Genomic DNA, 18173 nt, shown 5'->3' on the forward strand with positions numbered 1-18173 from the left:
GCTGCTGCCAGCTCCCCACCCTCTTTCCCACAAGCGGCAAGGCAGATGGTGCTGAAGCAGGGCATGCATTTGGGTTGCGGGTTCCGTGCTGGGGCAGGATGTTGGGTGCAGGTGAAGCAGCTTTTTGGTCCAGAGAAGAGAGGAGCGTCCCCCACAGGGCCCTCTTCCTGCCTCTGTCTGCCTTTCCTGAGAGCTGCTTTGCCTCTTCCCGGGGACAAACCATCCAGCTGACTGGAGCTGCAGGCAGTGGCGTAGCGTGGGGGGCGCAGGGGGGGCCGGCCGCACCAGGCGCAACATCTGGGGGGGGCGCTGGCACTCGCAGCTCTCTGCCCCCTGCTAAAATCCACGGGTTAGGGGGCGCAAATTACTTGCCTTGCCCCGGGTGCTGACAACCCACACTACGCCACTGGCTGCCGGCACCCGAGCTGGGCTCCAAGGGAGGCAGGCAGAGCAGCTGAGGCTGCGCAGGATCCCGGCCCTCTTGCCCAGAGAAGAATGGCTGGGAAAGGGCCAGTTCTCAGAAACGGAGGAGGCAACTGGTCCCCAAGAGGCTCGTTATATTTTAATATATTAATTGCTATCATCACAGGCACTGGCAAAGCAACGGGGGGGGGGGAGAGGTTTGGCACCGCCAGCACAAGGTGCCCAAGGCAGGCAGCTCAGCAAACACAACATACATCACAAGAGAGCAGAATCCGCACACATTGCCTGCCCAGAGCAGCAGGGCACAGCTGAGCAGCTCAAAGTGGCGCCGGCAGAAGCAGCTTCTGAAGCAGGGGATTCCTGGGGCCCAGCTCCTTCCCAGTCCAAATGCCAGCAGCTCAGCTGCCCCGTGGCTCCCGACCCTTCCGAGAAGAACGGGGTCCTGGGACTTCCCTCTTGGCGCCCCCAGTCTGGGACAGACAGGAGCAGAGGGGGAAATCCAGCGCGTGTGGTAGCCCAGCTAAGGCCTCTGGAGCTCTGCTTCCTTCTCCTGGCTGTGGAGCAAGAGGGGCCAGCGGGGCAAGCCCTGCACTTCCTCTGCCACCCCCCCCCCAGCAGCTGCTGCCAGCCAGAGGGAGATGGGGGGGGGCTGGTGGAAATGCAACCGTTCCTGAGATTCGCCCTGGCCAGCGCCAACTCTCAGCCCTGCCCAGCTCTTCCTGGACTTCCGGTGGGGCACCCTCAGGGCTGCTGCCCTCCAAGCCAGCCTTGGCACAGAGGAGCCCTCCGGCCCACCACGCCCAAGGTGGCTCCTGTCCCTTCTCCAACGGGGCCCACCTGCCCCGGACCACCTTGGCTCAGGAAGGAGGAGGGTGCTGCTTGCGGAAGGCGCTTTCGAGGAAGGCGGCCAGCTTGTCACAGTCGTCCTGGGGGAGAAGAAGAGGCAGGCTCAGCAGGGGCTCCCCTCCCGCCGGGCCACAGTGGCAGCCCCCTCCTCCTCCTCCCAGTTGGTCCCTAGGGGGAGGCTTCTGCCCAAGCGCAGCCGGGGGCATTTGCCCCACTGCCTTCCGCCCTGGCTCTTCCATCCCCCTTCTCTCTGCCCCCAGGGAACCCAGCAAGAAATCGAACACAGGGCTGGCTCTGAGCTGGCTCTCGTCCCCCTGGCAGGTGACCTTGGGCCAGTTGCCATCCCTCGCCTGGCTGACAGGGTTGATGCGAGGATGAATGGGGAGGGGAGCACCGTGTGTGCCGCTTTAAGCTTCTTGGCAGGAAAGGGGGGATAGAAATGTAATAATCAAAATAGATTTGAAAAAGAGGGTGGAGAATTGGCAGTCTGCCTCTGCAGCTTTGCATGTGGCTCAGCAAACCAGCCGCCTGAGAAACAGTTTTTATCCAAATGCGATTTTGGTTTTAAACGCAGTGTAAGGTAGTCTCTGTGGGAGTATATTGTATTTAATTATGGGGTATCAGAGTTTTTAGGGGGTTAACCAGGCTGGGATAGCTGGGATAACAGGCTTGTTGGTTTTTGAATGTCTGGTGTAGATTTTTTCAATTTCGTTGTTCTGTTCTATGGGACAATAACAATAAAGATTATCGTATCATATCATATCATATCATATCATATCATAACATAAACTGAGTTTGAGAGGGTAGCCCTGGAAGAGGAGGGCCTTTTGGTACCCCCCATGTCAGCTGACTGAGGGGGATCAGGAAGGCAGGTGCCCACAGCCCAGCAGGGGTGGGGGGCTGGAGGTGGGGGCTGTCGCCCTCCAGGAATTGTTGATCCACAACTCCCACTGTAGCCACTGGCCACGCTGGGTAGGGAGCAGCAGAGGCTACGTAGAAAAAAGGCACACAAAGGGGAGAAGAAAGAAAGAAAGAAAGAAAGAAAGAAAGAAAGAAAGAAAGAAAGAAAGAAAGAGAGAGAGAAAGCGCTTGTGGAACTTGACACCTTGGATTATTTTCCTAGGCAGACAGAACTGGTGGAAAAATGCAGCCCCACCTGTTTTTCACCTGCTTAATCCCTGGGAGGAGCAGGACCAGAGCTCTTGCCTCAAACAAACCTGCCTTTTCTCTCTCATTTGCTTCCCTCCCCCCCCCCTTTCACCAGGGGGTGGGCCTGAAGAATCTCACCGGGCTGATGAATCCATAGTGCACTAGCTCCACAGCCAAGTCCTTGGGATTGTCATCTGCGGAGGAGAGGAGGAGGAGCTGCTGAGGGGGGGGGGGCACCAAAGGGCCGGAGGGCCGGCTGGTATTTCAAGCCTCGTGGGAGTGAGTGAGAGGCGAAAGGAAGACTGGCGAGGGGAGGGACCCCCACAAAGCGTGGGAGGCACAGCTGACCCCAGGCCAACAAAGCAGCCCCCCAAGGCCATGGCTGTGCCACTGGGAGCCCCCCACCAATGTCTCGGGTCCAAGAACCAGGCAACTGTGAGGGGGTGGGTACAGGGGGGGGGCCCACCTGCCCTGGGGGAATGGGGAGTCCACTCACTTGGCAGCAGGTCGTAGCTCAGCTGGCGGTGAAGTTTGTCTTCCAGGACCAGAAGGAGCGTGAGCTGGGAGGACACACATGGAGAGTGTATGGGGTGGGGTGGGGGGTTCTTGAGGGAGAACCTTCCCCCCCCCCATGTGTGAGAAGGGGAGGCTGGCTGACGGCACCTGCAGGGCACCCACAGAGCTGCCGCCTCTCCTCTGCCCCACAGCCAGGGCTCCCTCCTGCCCGCTCCCCAGCCCTGCCCAGGAAGGGGGGGGGGACGTACCCGCCATTGCCTCTTCTCCTCGCTCCACTCCATGCCGCACTGCATCTGCACCACCTGGGGGGGGGGAGGCAGGGACACTCCTCAGGAGGGGGCTCCTTGGCCCCCACCCCACGCTGGAGGGGGGGCTGGGGAAGAGGGTCCCCTGTGGGTGCTGAGGCCAGAGAACCGAGCCTACACTGGTTTCCCCCAGGGATGAAGGCCGGTGTCTTTCCAAGCCCCCCACCCCAAAGATGCCCTTGGGGGTTCTTACCTTTCTGGTCTCCACATCAAAGGGCTCTGGCGTGGGCGTCTTGGCCTTCTGAGGGTCCTCGGGGGGCTGGGATGTCGATCTGGGGAGCGTGTGGGGGCGGGTAGCAGCAAAGTTCATCAGGGGATAAATGCCATTCCTGGGGTGAGGAGAGAGAAAGACAGGCCCACTAGGAGCATCAGCCCCATGGACCCCACAGCCCGGTGGAGACTGGCAGCCAGAGCCCAAGAGGTAAGGAGGAGAGGGGCTCTGGGGCTCTGCCCCCTAAGAGAGCAGCAGCTCGGCTTCTTCAGTCCATCTGCCCCACACCCCATTCCTGGAGGGGGGAGGCAAAAAGCAGGGCTGCCCCTCTGCAGTCCCAGAACGCAAGAGACCCACACCCTTGGAATCCTGTTGTGGGGCATGAAGGGGGCAGGGGGTCCCACACAGACCCACATGGGCAGCCCATGCACAGACTCACCTCACATCCTCCAGGAACTTGTCCAGCTCCAGGAAGGAAACTTCTGAGTATCTAAATCGGAGAAAAGGAATGAGGAGCTGGCTGGCTGACTGGTTGGGGGGGGGAGGTTCCCTTTGCGCAGCCCCACCCATTTCCCTGGCTGCCCACCTCCACTGCACAGGTGGGCGACCCTCTCGCTGGATCTCTGCCATGACGATGCTGAGGTCCAGCTGCTTGGTTTTCTCTTCCACCACATTCTCAGGCCACAGGTCTGCAAGAATCAGGCAGGCAGGGCTGGCTGGGGCTGAAGCAGGACGGCCTGGCTGGGGGGGGCCCTTCCCAGCTGCCCCCACTCCCACCCCCTCCCCAACTCACACTGGTTGCTGATGAAGCAGTGAGCGGCCAGGAGCTTCAGGGAGTGGACCTCAAAGAGGACGCGGTGGAAAAGGAGGTTGTGAGCCGTAGGACGCCGGTCTGGGTTCAGGAGGAGGCAGCCCAGGATGAACTCCTGCAAGGACACAGGGGCAGCGGGGGGCGGGGTCTTAGGGGAAGCCGGGCTCAGCGCCAGCCTCCTGCCAGGAGAGCCGGGCACCACAGCCAAGAGCCCGGCCAGGAAAAGCCACAGATCAGTGGCCACAGTGTCCAGGCAGAGCAGGGGAAAGGGCAGGGAGCACAGAAGTGGGCAGCTGAGACGCTGCCAGGGAATTGCCACGTGGGGCACACATTGGCTCCCCCCCCCCTCCTGAGGACCTGCCTTGCCTCCTGGGAGCTTCCTGGCTCTGGCCTCTGAGGCCCTGCTTGACCCAGAACTGGGATTGCCAAAGGGGCTGAAGCATCTTCTGCGTGGAGGTGGCTGGGCTCTGTCTCCACAGCTGGGGGCAGAGGGGCTTCTCAATTCCAGTGGGCAGAAACCATGGGGCAGGGGGCAGCAAACTTTTTCAGTGGGGGGCTGCTCCACCGTCCCTCAGACCTTGTGGGGACCAGACTATATTTTGAAGGGGGGAAGAAGGAACGAATTCCTATGCCCCACAAATAATCCAGATATGTATTTTAAATAAAAGGACACATTTTACTCATGTAAAAACATCCTGATTCCCGGACCGTCCGTGGGCTGGATTTAGATGGTGATTGGGCCGGATCCGGCCTCCGGGCCTTAGTTTGCCCACCCATGCCATAGGGAGACAGAATCCTGCTTGCAGGTTTCCCACAATGGGCACCAGGTTGGCCACCGTGAGAAGAGGATGCTGGACTAGATGAGTCCTTTTGGCCTGATCCAGCAGGCTCTTCCTCTGCAGTAAAGCTGCCCACCTCCCCCGCAGCCATGGGGCGTCCCAAGCCTTTCACAATGGCTTGGTTCAGGCGTCTCCAACAGATAGATCATGATCTACTGGTAGATCACGGCGTGTTTCTTCTAGATCGTGGCTGACCTCTGGCCCCTCAGCCATCTCCTTACAAAAAAGCAAAAAAACCACACCCCAACTTTGGCTTCCTAAAAAAGCCCCACAACTTTGGGTAGATCATTGCCAGTCTTTTTACAACAATGGGTTGATCACTGCCAGTTTTTTTAATACTGTGAGCAGATCGCAGTCTATTGGGAGTTCATGCAGTCTATTGGCCTAGTTCATGCGTCACGCTAAGCCCAGCGATGGCTTGGCAGGGAGGAGGCGCAAGCTCCATCCGTCCATCTGTCCATCCTGGTGACGCCAGCACAGGCCCAGACTCCCAACACAGCCCTCCAGCTGAAGCCAAGGCTTGTTCCTCGTTTGCTACTCGCCGGTTGTTGGGAAGCCACTTTCCCGTGCAATGTCCAGAGGTGTCCGGGCTTTGCAGCAGGACTTGGGGAGGAACGATGCAGCCTCACTGTCATGCTGCTCATCCTCTCAAGGCCGCCTGGCAGCATTCGCCCTCAGAGAAAGGGCAGTGGGGCGTTCCAGGCATCTACAATGGGGGCGGGGACAGAGGGGTTGCCACAGCCACCAGCCTGATCCCCTGCTGTGCCACCCGTGTGGGGAGCTGGCCAAGCGGCTTTTCTCACCCGCATGATGGGGTCATCCAGAGAATGCCTCGCCCGCTCAATTGCCTCCTCCGACACGTAGGTGTCCCCATTGGACTGGATCTCCAGCACCGCCATCTGTGGGGAGAAGCAGAGGGGAGGGGGCAAGGGGGTGCAGCTGGGGCAGAACGAAAGGGGCAGCACAGCTGGCAGCAGCCCTTTTGCCAGAAGACAGTTCCCGGGCCCTGGGAAGGAGCCCCCTGCTGGAGAGGGGGTGGATGTGGGGAAGGAGCCACGCCCCCACCCCGAGGGCAGGGTCATCAGGGCCCCTGGATGGCCATCCGCACCCCCCAGCTTCCCTACCTCCAGAGCGCACATCCCAAAGGAGAAGATGTCCACGGCTGTCCCATCCGCCACGTCTGAAAAAGCAAGCACAACCAGACCCAGCTGGCTGAAGCCCCGCCTCCAGGGAAGCCCCGCCTCCAGGGAAGCCCCACCCACCCTCCAGTGGGCTCTTGCCCCACTACTCACGCCCGTACTCCGGGGGGAAGAAGTGCAGGTTGCGCTGCTCCTCTCGCTCGGCACGGATGGGGCTGCGGAGCTCAGGCGGGATGGCTGTGGGGGGGCGAGAAGGGAGAGGAAGGCTGGAGCATCCAGGGCAGATACAAGGATTAAACTATGGAACTCCCTCCTGCAGGAGCCAGTGGCAGCCACCAGCGTGGAGGCCTTGAAAAGAGGGTTGCACAACTTCACGGAGAAGAGGGCCCTCGATGGCTGCAGCCACCATGGCTCTGCTCTGCCTTCCACGGCCAGGGGCAGCGATGCTTCTGAAGGGCTTCCCGTAAGTGACAGCGCATGGAGTGTCCAGAGGGGCCCATCCTCCCCCAGGCAGCAGGTTGCGAGAGATCCCACAGCCTCCAGGAATGGACTGGGGCCAGAACAGAGGTCGGGGACCCCCCCAACACACACACACTCCATTGCCCCGAAGCCCAAGTGACCCAGAGAAGGTCCTCACGAGGAAGCAATCGGGCACTCCTGGCACTTAAGGTGGCTGTGCTGCCTCTGGTCCTGGAGCCCTGAAGAATGCGGAGGAAAACCCGCCTGCCGCTCCCTATGAACCAGGGCAGGGAATACATTTGGGGGGCAAGAGGAAGAGGCAGCACTTACCCTTCGCAAAGACTCTGTGCCAAACTGCAGGGAGAGAACAGGGAGGGAGAGTTACTGAAAAGCAGGTGGTTCTGTGAAGCAGCAGAGTAAAGGCTTGCAAGTGTAGCCTTGAGGCCCCTGCCTGGCCACGGGGGGGGGGGGCTGTGGGGGCCGGACTAGGTCCTCCCATGTCAGTTTGCTCCACGGGTAGCAAAGGAGGTTCTTTACCCCCCCTGGGGGTCCCTCCTGCCAAGGCCCAGGACCTGCTCCGTACCTGACCCGATCTTGATGAGCCCATTGTGCTGGATGAAGATGGTGTCACTGGTGAGATTCCCGTGGATGATGGGGGGGTGGCAAGAGTGCAGGTAGCTGCAAGAGGAAGAGAGTCGAGGGGCATTGGACTGCTTCTCCCCACAGAGAGGGTGGGGCTGAGGCACTGCGGGGGGGGGGGGGAGCAGCAGCTGCGGAGGCTCACCTGAGGGCAGAGAGGATCTGAGTGCACCAGCGCTTCCAAGCCTGTTTTGTTTTTTGGTGGGGGGAGCAATGAGAGATCAAGTCAGCTCAGGAGACACCCCCCCCCGCCACCACATCGACTCAGTGCCTTTTTCGCTCAACAGGAGCAGCTTCCACCTGGACAGGGCAGCAGCCGCCTGCCCCGAATCCACCTTCACCCACCCATCAGGGGCCCTCGCTCAGCCTGCGGGGAGTAGCTTCCTTCAGAGGAAGATCTCTCTTGCCTGACCTGCTGCTCCTGCTGCAAGGGTTCCTCTGGCTCTCCCCCAGCTCCCCCCCCTGCCCTTGTACCACACCTGTTGCCCTGGGGGGCAAGCTGGAGCATCCCTGCAGGGGCCTGGGGGAAGTGGGGCCTGGGGGGCAAGGCAGGGGTCCTACCCGGGCATTCATAGCCTTGTGGTTCTTCTTGGTCTTCTTGAGGAACTGCTTCAGGCTTCCGGAGGAGACGTACTCTGTGATGAAGATCACCTGGTGGGGAGGACCAGGTGGGTGAACTGAGGGGTTGACCTGCTGCCCCAGGAAGCATCAGGCACCACAATTCCCACAGCAGCCCCAAGGGGGAGAGGCTCCTTCACGGGCAAGGCATGGAAATGGATGCCCAAAGACAAACCCAGCCCCCCAACAGAAAGAGGGTTCTAGGAATCCTCCCTTCCCCCGGGCTCTTACTATGCTTAGGATCCTGCCCTGGAGCTTTCTTTCTGGGCACCAGCCAGGTGGCTCTTTCGTACACAGCGGCTTTGTCGAAACCAGGGCATGGGCACCAGACTTTGGGTGTGTGGGGCTGCCCCCCACCCTGGCATGAGCAAGTCAGGCTCTCGGTCACCTGGAGCAGCAGCAGTGGCTCCCCAGAGTCACAGGGGGGTCTTGGCAAGCCAGCCCTGCGCTGGCAGCCTCAGCAGCCGCTGCCGCTCCAGCTGAGATGGGAGGTGCTGCCAGGATTGAACCCAAGGGCTCCCGGCTGGAAAGCCGTTCCTCTGCCCCTGAGACCCCTACACAAGCCCACTTCCCCCAGGGTGGTCACCCTCAACCCGTTTCCCCACTCAGGGTCAGGTCTGGGCCCGTATCGTGGAGGGAGCTTATCCCTAGGGCTGGGGGCAGCCCTGCCAAGCCTCCATGGGGGCCCCTGCCTCACCTGGGCCTTGATTTCCTTCACATCCAGCCAGTACTTGTGGACCTTCACGATGTTGGGGTGGTCAACGACAACCAGCTGCTCAAACATGGTCTTGATCTTCTCCTGTTGGCAGAGGAAGTGGGCAGGGAGGGGAGACTCAGCCATGGGGAACAAGCTGGGGGTCTGGAGCTGGACAGGGGGGAGCACTGCCTTCTTTGGGTAAGAGTGTGCACCACCCCCAAGGTCTAGGGGTTGCCAGCCTCACCTCATGAGCTTTGAAGGCCGCCTTGTCAGTGAACTGCAGCTCATTCCACACGACCTCCACGCCTTCCTCTGTGTCCATGGCCAGGAAGGTGCTCTGCAGTCCAGGCATGTTGCCCTGGTTGACCTGCGGGGAGAGACGCAGCTTCAGCGCGCAAGAGGCTCAGAGCAGCTGCGGGACGTGGGCCCTGCCCCCCCCCCAGAGCACAGCGGAGTCACGGCTCCAGACAAGCACTGGGAGAGTGCTGCAATGCGTTGCGCATGGGGCTGCCTTTGGAGACGGCTTGGAATCTGGCTAGTGCAGAAGGCAGGGCTCTGTGGCCAATGGGAACAAAGAGGAGCAGATCTGTTTGCAGCAGGGGATGTGGCTGATTGCTTCATTTTTGTTTTGTATTCTCTGTTATTTATCTTGTATTTTTATGTTGTGAACTGCCCTGATACCTATGAATGGTGGTCAACAACAACAACAACAACATTTAACACTTGTGGAAACTGCTCTGGCCTAATTCAAAGAGATGGTTTTGGCCTTTTAAATCTCCCATGGCTCCTGACTCCTAACCCCAGAGGACTGTCTCTCTCTGTCTGCCGAGTCCCAGAGATCCTCACCTGAGGCCCTTCTGGGTGTGCCATCTCCCAGCAGAGCTAAAGGACCAGCAAAGTGATCTGGGGTGGATCGACTCCCCTATGAAAGAAGGTTGAAGTATTTGGGACTTTTAAGTTTAGAGAAAAGGCGAGGAAGGGGCAGCCTCTGAAAGGATGCCTGGCACAAAGGAAGTGGAGAGAGGAAAGCTTTTCCTCCTGGAACTCCGGGACATTCAGTGAAGCTGAATGCTGGAAGATTCAGGGCAGATCAAATAAAGTCCTCCTCCTTCAGGCAGCCCAGAGTCCAGCTGTGGAACTCTTGCCCACAGGAGGCTGGGAGGGCCACCAACTTGGAGGCCTTTAAGCAGGATTAGACAACCCCCAGAGGACAGGGCTAGTGGAGGCCCCCAGTCCCAATTGCCAGGCTCTGCAGTGCTCCTGAATGCCCCTTTCTGGAAAGCGCAGCAAGAGAGAGTTGCTCTGGAGCCTGGATCCTGCCTGCAGGTTTCCTACCACAAGCATCTGGTTGGCCACTGTGAGAACAGGATGCTGGACTAGATGGGCCACTGGCCTGATCCTGCCAGCTGCTTCTGTCCTCAGGGCTGGCGAGGAGAGAATGGGCCTTTTCTGCAGTGGCTTCCCAGCTAGAAAATGCCCCGTCCCCAGGAAACCCAGCTGCCTCCAGCTTGTCTTCTTTTCAGTGCCATGCAGATCTGTCTTTGCCTTTCTGGGCAGCACCAGCAACTGGATGCTTTTATTTTTGTTATGATAATATGTTCATGTATTTATTCTGCTTCGTTGTATTTTATTCTTCTAAATCGCTGCGGGACCATCTGCTGTGGAAAACTATTAATAAATTTGCTAAGCTAACCCCCATGATCAAGGCAGTACATTTCCGAATACAAGGAAGGGTGTGCATGTGTGTGTGTGTGTGGGGGGGGTCTATTGGGCTCCTGCCCTGCTACTCAGCCTCTGTGGGGGGCATAGAGGCTGATGGGAATGGGGCAGGAGGCACACTTTCCCAGCCTCTCTGGGGGTGGGATCCAGGGCAGGCAAAGGAATGTGGGATATCTTTTAGTGAACAAACGCTGAGATTCCCAGGATGCTTGGGGGGCGGGGAATGTAGCCAGTGGTTCCCTGGGGGGAAGAGAGATCACCATGGCCCCCCAATTGGCCAAGCTACCTGGGCCCAGACCCAGCACATCTCCTTGGCAGAAATGGGCGGAAAAAAACAAGGCCCCGACTGTTGCTAGGCAAGGGCAAAAGGCAAAAGGCAGCCTGCTAGCACAGCCCTGGGCTCCGTCCTGCTCTCCTGCCTGGCTGGCCACTCCTGCCGCAGGGGAAGTTGAGGCAGAGGGCTGGCTCCTGGATGCGGGACCGAGGGCATGCCCTGCAGGGGGGCTGTGCCAACCCCTCGGCCCTTGGGCACCTGCCTCCTTGCTGTGGGGCCTCCAACAGCAGCAGGCGCTGGCAAGGGGGGGGGAGGCAAGAGCTGGCCCAGCACCTGCTGAAAGGCAGGATTGTTTGTGGCCCAGAGAGGACACTCTGTCCCATCCGCCTGCCAGGGCTTGGGGCACCAGCAGACGTCTGCCTTGGCAGGCCAGGAGGGACAAAGGCCCCCAGCCACAGCACCAGCCCGAGTTCATTAAGAGGGGAAGATGGAGCCGTCCTGGCAGCCGCGCCTCATGGCCCAGTTCCTGCCAGGGGAACAAAGAGGCCCCATTGTCCCCATCCTCCCCCCCCCACGCCCGGCCACCTGCCTCCCCCCAGGCCAAGGAGTGGGGTTGCCAGGGCCAGAAACCAGCCGCCTTCACCCTGGGGTGGCTCCGCTGCTGGCTGCCCGGCTAGCTGGCATGGGGACCCCCTCGGTCAAAGGCCCAGAAAGGTGTGCCTGGGATGGCACACCTTGGCAACTTGCAAGAACAGGGCACCCCTCACATGGGCACCGTGCCAAGGAGACCCACCAAGAGGGAAGGGGGTCTCAGAGGCAGCGTCTGCCAGGAAGGACCCTGCCTGCCCCCTGGCCAAGGTGCGGAGGAAGCCACAGTTGGGCCAGTGGCCAAGCCCAACCAGGGAAGGCCTCCGACCCAACTGCCCATTGCCACTGAAACGGGTCGTAATACGCCCACCCGCTTGCCAGTCTCTCTTAGTTGGGATTGCAAAAGGGGCAGCCAAAGTGGACATCAGACTAACTCCCCCCCCCCGAAAAACGTCTAATTGAAGGTCTATGTCCCCCCACAAGAGACCAAGGGGGAGTGACTCACCCCAGAGCCAGTCTTTGTGGCACCTTTTTATTAAGCAACCCCAGGGCAGGGTCCCCAGGAGCAAAGCCCAAAAAGGACTGCGGGGGGGGGGGACGGGACACACAGACATTTCTTCATCCAACAGTCCCCACCACTGCTGTGCAGAAAAGGCTGAGACTGCTTTGCTTGTCCAAAAGGGTTCATTGCTCTTTCGCCTCTGGCTCTGTGGCCGGGGGGGGGGCATGCCAGGACACGGGGGGGGGGGGTGGCATCGCTGAGAAGAGGAGGAGCAAAGGGCAAGGGGGGAGAGAAAGAAGTCAGGGCAGGGAGGGGCCAGCTCAAAGCAGAGGAAGCGCACTTTGCAGAGAAACACACAGGCACAATCTGGGTCGAAGGTTTTTTAAGGCAGGGCAGGTCCCTGTCCCCAGAGGTTTACAGTCTAAATTTCAATGGGGCAGAGAAATACGCCAGCCTCCTGGACTAGCTCCCTGAGAAGAGAGGGGCCTGGAAAGAGGGTGCCCTGGTCCCTGTGGGGAGGCCACTTCCAGGCACTGGGGGTTCCTGCTGGGCACCGGAGCTGCTGCCCTGGGCTGGGGTTACAGGCTGAGGGGGTCACTCAGTCTCAGTGAGCAGGTGGCAGCCACCTCTCTCTCTTCTTTGGTTGTCCTGCTAAGGCAGGCATCCCCAACCTGCGGCCCTCCAGATGTTTTGGCCCATAACTCCCATGATCCCTAGCTAACAGGACCAGTGGTCAGGGATGATGGGAATTGTAGTCCAAAACACCTGGGGGGCTGAAGGTTGGAGGTGCCTGTCCTGATCTGACATTGGGAGATGGCAAATAAGCCAAAAGCCAAGACAGACCTGGCACAGGTGCTGGTGGAGCAGCAACGGGGACCCCACCTGTACTGGATGAGGCTGCCCCTCCCTGGGAACCACAGGTACACACTCTTGAGGATTTCTCTTGACCAGGGTGGGGCACCTTTATGTCTGGGGGCCACAGTCCCTCCTGACAACCATGCACCTTCACTGTGCTGCCCCAGAGGCTACAGGGGGGCCAGAATGCAGCCCCATATGGGGGCCAAGTGACCTCCCCACTCCTCTTTCACGGGGGGGGGCACAATTCAAAGTGTTAAGGATGAGTTTTAAAGTCCTAAATGGCTCAAGACTGGGATATCTGACCTTCTTGCCACCCGCCCTGTGTATCCCCTGAACCACCCCTGAAATGCTCCCTGCCGGGAAGCAGGAAGGAGCCGGTCTTTCCTCTGGCTCTGGAGCTCCTGCTAAAGGAAGACCAGCCTTTTGTGCCCCCTCCCCTTAAGCAAGTAAAAACCTTCCTTCTGCAGAAGGTTTTGGGTTTGCAAGGGGTTGATTTATTGCATACGTTTTACTCTGCTGATTTGGAATAACTTCAACTGCTGGTCCTCGATTGCTGCATTAACTGCTCTTTTTATTGGTCCTGAAAAACCAACATTGGCTCCCAGTACATTTCCGAGCACAATTCAAAGTGCTGGTGCTGACCTTTAGAGCCCTAAATGGCCTCAGTACAGTATACCTGAAGGAGCGTCTCCACCCCCATTGTTCTGCCCAGACACTGAGGTCCAGCGCCGAGGGCCTTCTGGCGGTTCCCTCCCTGTGAGAAGTGAAGTTACAGAGAACCAGGCAGAGGGCCTACTCAGTGGTGGCACCCACCCTGTGGAACGCGCTCCCATCAGATGTCAAGGAAATAAACAACTATCTGACTTTTAGAAGACATCTGGAGGCAGCCCTGTATCGGGAACTTTTTTATGTCTGATATTTTACAATTTTTTATATGTACTGTAAGTTGCCCAGAGTGGCTGGAGAAACCCAGCCAGATGGGCAGGGTACAAATAATAAAATTGTTATTATTAATGTTTATGGAAATGGGACTGGAAAGGGTTGAATGGTGGTTTGATTTTGTAGTAGCCACCTTGAGCTTTTGATGAGGAAAGGCAGAGGACAACCGTTTTAAATGAATGAAGGGTGGGGAGGCACAGTGAGGGCGGAACCTGGGCAAGCTGGGCAAATTCATTTCCTGGGGGGGGGAGGATGGCGGGGTCCAGACGGGAGCCTGACGTTTCAGGGAGGGATTGAAAAGGAGACAGGCAGCATCACACATACACCCTGGGGGACAGCCGCAGCGGGGGGGGGGGGAGCAAAGGAGATGGGGAGGAGGGTCAGTGGCCAGAGGCAGGTTTTGGGAGACCTTCCTTTGGGAAGTTCAACCTCCGCTTTGACAGCCTTCCAGGTGGCAAATGGGGGGGAGGGGGAGGAAGGCAAGGGCTCTTTCCCACTGGCTCTGCTGCTGACTTTCAGTGGCTGGCTTTGCATCGGCTGTTGATATAATTGAAACCATTTTGGTTTCCAGCTCTGCTTATAACTTTGGTGTGCAGTTTATAAATGTTTTAATTTGAATTTTGATGAGCTTCATTTTTTAATCATTGATTGCCTTGAGCAACATTCTGTTGGGAAGGCGTGAGATAAATGTCCCCCTCTCTGGGGAAAGGATGCCTGACAACTGCCACAAGAACATCCTGCTGATGCTGGTGAGAAATTCCTCGGGCAAAAGCCCTGGATCAAGGCAGCTTACAAGAAGAAAAAATACTAACAACAACATAAGAAAAGTGGTCATAAACAATAAACGAAATACTAAAAAGTACATAACCAAACTGAACAGTTTCCACATAAATCACAAGATACAAAATAAAGATACAAAAACCCAACAGCAACAACCCTGACAGCAGCAGAAACCCAAACAGCACCCCAGCAGCCTCCGCTTTCGTAGTTGGAGTCAGTCTGGACCCCATCCTCCCAGGCCAGGTGGAAAAACAGCCAGCAAGGCTGGGAGCAGGTTCACCAAAACTCACAACCAAGATAGTCTCTGGCCTCTTCCTTTCTGCTTTCCCCCTCCCATCCCAGGCAGCCAATGAGGAGCAAGAGGGCTTGGCTCATCAGCCAACAAGATGCTGCAGGGCCATCTGGCTGGGTACCACAGCTGCTCTGGAGAAGCTGTAGTCATGGCAACTGCATTGCGAGACCCAGGAGGCAAACAGGGCCAGGCATGTGGAAGCCTTGCAGTCTCTGAGGCTGCAAGAGAGGCAGCTGCCAAGGGGGGCGGGCTACTCCTGGGCCGTTAAGGGTCATTTTGTGAGGGGACACTTTTGCAAAGAAAGTCCCTTGAAGTCCCTTTTGCAAAAGGAGCTGGAGATTCCCCCATAGAGGCTATATGAGACCAAGAGGGCCTCTGCACCATGACACCATTTCCCTCCTTTCCCTCCTCTCTACCTCTGCCTGCCTTCCTCAGACACACAGCCAGGCCCCAATCCAGGAGGCAGAAGGAAGACGGGAGAGGGCCTTCTCGGTGGTGGCTGCTCTCCCACAACTCTGGGACCTCACAAGCCAGATGGGCTGAGCTCCCTCCTTGCACACCTTCCACAGGAGGTGAAGACAGTTTTATTTTGAGTGGCCTTTGGGAACCGACTGTTATTTAAGGAAAGGGCGGGTCCTGCGGTGTTTATATTCTAATGCTTTAGTGGGTTTTTATATTCATATTGTTTAATTGTACTAATGTTTAATTGTTATTTAATTATTGCTTTCCCCCTATATTTTAGCTGCTTGTATTTTATCTGTAAGGTGCCCTGAGACCCTGTTGGGGGACAAGGCAAGAAAATAATAATAATAATAATAATAATAATAATAATAATAATAATAATAATAATAATAATTCCTCAACAGGCCTCATTCCAGAGCCAAGTGGAGCAGGCTGGGCAGGCAGGCAGGCAGCAGGTCTGGAGGGGCTGAAGGCCAAAGCCCCCTCCCCCCTCCTCTAAGCCTGGCACAGCAGGAGGGCCTGATAAGCTGGCCCAGAGCCCAGGTCTGCTGCAAGATAAGCAGCCCTTCTGCAGAGGTCACCTGGGGGCCTCCTGGCTAGCACCCACTCCCTCCACCCATGGCACCCCCCACCCACCCATGCTTATTCTAGGATCCTCCACCCAGGAGCAGAAGCGGAGGGCGGTTGGCAGGACTTTCTTCCTTAATAAGAGCAGGAGGCAAAGCGGGGAGGGAGAGAGGGGCAGGCCAGACCCACAGCTTGTTCTAGGCATTTTTTCCCATTAATTGCATATATTGCTTGAGTATTATTTTTAAAAAACAACCCTCCAAGCTTCCCATTCTCTACATGCACATTTTCTTTCAGAAGACAGGGATCACAGATCTGGCCCTGTGGGGCTCCAGAAGTCTGCCCCAGCCCCAGAGGGACACCAGCACATCTAGGCTTGTCCCCAGAGGCCAGAGCAAGTGGCCCAATGGGTGGGCCAGGCTCCTGAGGCAGCTTTGGCAATGGTGGTCACCCCCACGAGGGAGAAGCCCCCCTTGACAGGAGGTGGGTCATAGCAAGGACTGCTGGCACTTTGGCTCTTGGTGCCAGTGGCATCAGCCAGGCCAGTGGCAGGCGGTTCCATAGACCCGTTTTGTGCCAATGGAAGCCTGAAGCTGCCAAGGCTTTGCAAACAGCAGAGGTGGGGAGGTCAGCGCAGAAGACATTGCCCTGCCTTGCCTGGGATGCGCCGGCCTGTGTTTGCATTCTGTCAGCAAAGGCCTTGGCTCCCGAGACCCTGTGGACTGCGATGCAGCCATGCTGTGTGCAGAGGCCAGGAATGAGTGACCAGGAGGGCAAGAGCCAAGAGCAGGAGCCTCACCCTGTGCCTCAGAGCGGCAGCGAGGCCACCTGGGCAGGATCCTCTTCCCTGGCACTCGGAGAGCGTGGCAATGGCAGGGTCCCAGCAGACCCCCCTGCTGCAGAAAAATCCTGAGACAGGCACTGGGGGAGGGCAGAAAGGAGACCCCGGAAGAGGAGAGAGAGCTCAGTCCTGGCCAGCAGAAACACAGACAAAAGCTCAGGTGTGTCTCTGTGCGAGTGCAGAGTGCAGCTCAGGGAGCCACATTCCCAGGCAGGTTAAGCCACGCTGAGCCTCTCACAGTTTTCCAGGCTCTGCTCTGACTGGTTCAGGGGCGGCAGCACAAAGAGGAGCCCCCCCCCCCCGCAGAGTGGGTCACACTGCCTGCGTGCTGTGGGGCAGGCCTAGCCTAGGAGGAAGTGAGATTGCCTGCACTGAGCAAACAGATCCCACCAGAGCCCCTCTTCCCAGCTGCTGTGTGCTGCATGCTGTGTGACCAGCTGGCTCCCGGCTGCCCCCACTATCGTGGCTGGGGGCCCATGGGGCAGGCCCCCCAACACTGGGCAAGCAGGTCTCCCTGGGGGCCTCCCCTGAAGGCAAACATGGGCCTTATCAGGAGCACCAGAGGCGCCTGGGGGAAGGGCAATGTGGGGGGCTCTGCACCCGTGCGAAGAAGGTGGGTCCCGTGCCAGGGAGAGGGTGTCCCTTCTCCGAATGAGGGGGACTCGGAGGCTTCCTCCGGATCTTGTTGCCTTGAGACGGGTCTTGGCAAGGAGAGATTGGTTCAGGTAGGCAGGGACCCAGCCAAAGACATGCTCTGTCTGTGGGCGACAGGAGGGAACTGTCTTCTGAATATGGGGCGAAGCGGGGCTGGCCAAGGGGGGCGCAAGAGCCAGGAGGGCAGAGCCCGCTGCCGCCCCCAGGGCTCTGCCTCGCCCTGTCGGAGGGGGATTGAGCTGGGCTGCCTCCCGGCCCCACCTCGCTTCTGGGGCGCCACATCCAGATAAGCAGCGCCCGCCTGGGACCCCTCTCCCGGCTCCGCACCGGGGCTGCCCCGCTCCCGTTTTGCAGGACTCCCCCTCGAGGCGGGGAGGCGACTGCGAGGCGCCCCGACGGGTCCCGGGAGCCCCGCTCTGCTGCCGCCCCTCGTGCGCCCACCTCGCCGGGTTGGCGCGGGGACCAAGCAAGGCAGAGCTGCGACGCCCGCCGAGGCGAGGGGGGAGTCGGGCAGGGAGGCACCGGCGCGGCTGCAGACCCCGCTCGCCCGGCCCCGAGGAAGCCCGGCTCGGCCTCCGTCCTGCCCGGTCCCCGCTGCAGCTTGGGGGCAGCCCTGGCCCGCCGGAAGCGCGGCGCAGACCCTCGGGGCCCGGTGTCTCCGGGAGCTGCCCGCCCTCGGCTCCGCCGCCGCCGCTACCTGCTCCTTGCGCTTCTGCCAGCGGCCGCAGGGACTCTCCTCCAGCACCTCGCTCTCGTCCTCGCTCTCCTCCTGCGACGCCGCCGACACCGGCGCCGCCGCCGCCTCCGCCTCCGCCGCGCCCGACATGCCGCCCGGAGGACGGACGCGCCGCTGGCGCAGCTGCAGCCTCCGTGCCGCCGCTCCGCCGCCTCCGCCGCCCGAGCCCCCGCTGCCGGGGCGGGACCGGGCTCAGCTCCGCCCGGAAGGCGCGCCTGTCGCGGCGGCTCGGGAAGCCGCCCCGGGTCCGAGCGCCGGCCTCGGCCGCCGCGATCTGCGCTGCCCTCGGGCGCCCCGCCGAGGCCTCGG

At 59.3% G+C, this 18173-nt stretch overlaps 1 protein-coding gene across 1 annotated transcript; it reads right to left on the minus strand.

Annotated features, from left to right (window-relative positions):
- Window positions 1–1069: 1069 nt before the first annotated feature.
- NRBP2 (nuclear receptor binding protein 2) lies at window positions 1070–17987 on the minus strand. Its single transcript, XM_081919635.1, has 18 exons — window positions 17826–17987; window positions 8897–9019; window positions 8653–8754; window positions 7899–7988; window positions 7483–7523; window positions 7282–7376; window positions 7029–7052; window positions 6393–6476; window positions 6225–6280; window positions 5904–5999; window positions 4244–4376; window positions 4037–4139; window positions 3890–3940; window positions 3433–3568; window positions 3183–3236; window positions 2915–2978; window positions 2557–2612; window positions 1070–1349 (listed from the first exon to the last, which is right to left on the minus strand). The coding sequence occupies exons 1-18, from the start codon at window positions 17952–17954 to the stop codon at window positions 1281–1283; spliced, it is 1506 nt and encodes a 501-aa protein (XP_081775761.1). The 5' UTR covers window positions 17955–17987; the 3' UTR covers window positions 1070–1280.
- Window positions 17988–18173: the final 186 nt, after the last annotated feature.

Source organism: Podarcis melisellensis, assembly GCF_964234715.1.
Source record: "Podarcis melisellensis genome assembly, chromosome: 7".
Lineage (NCBI taxonomy): Eukaryota > Metazoa > Chordata > Lepidosauria > Squamata > Lacertidae > Podarcis > Podarcis melisellensis.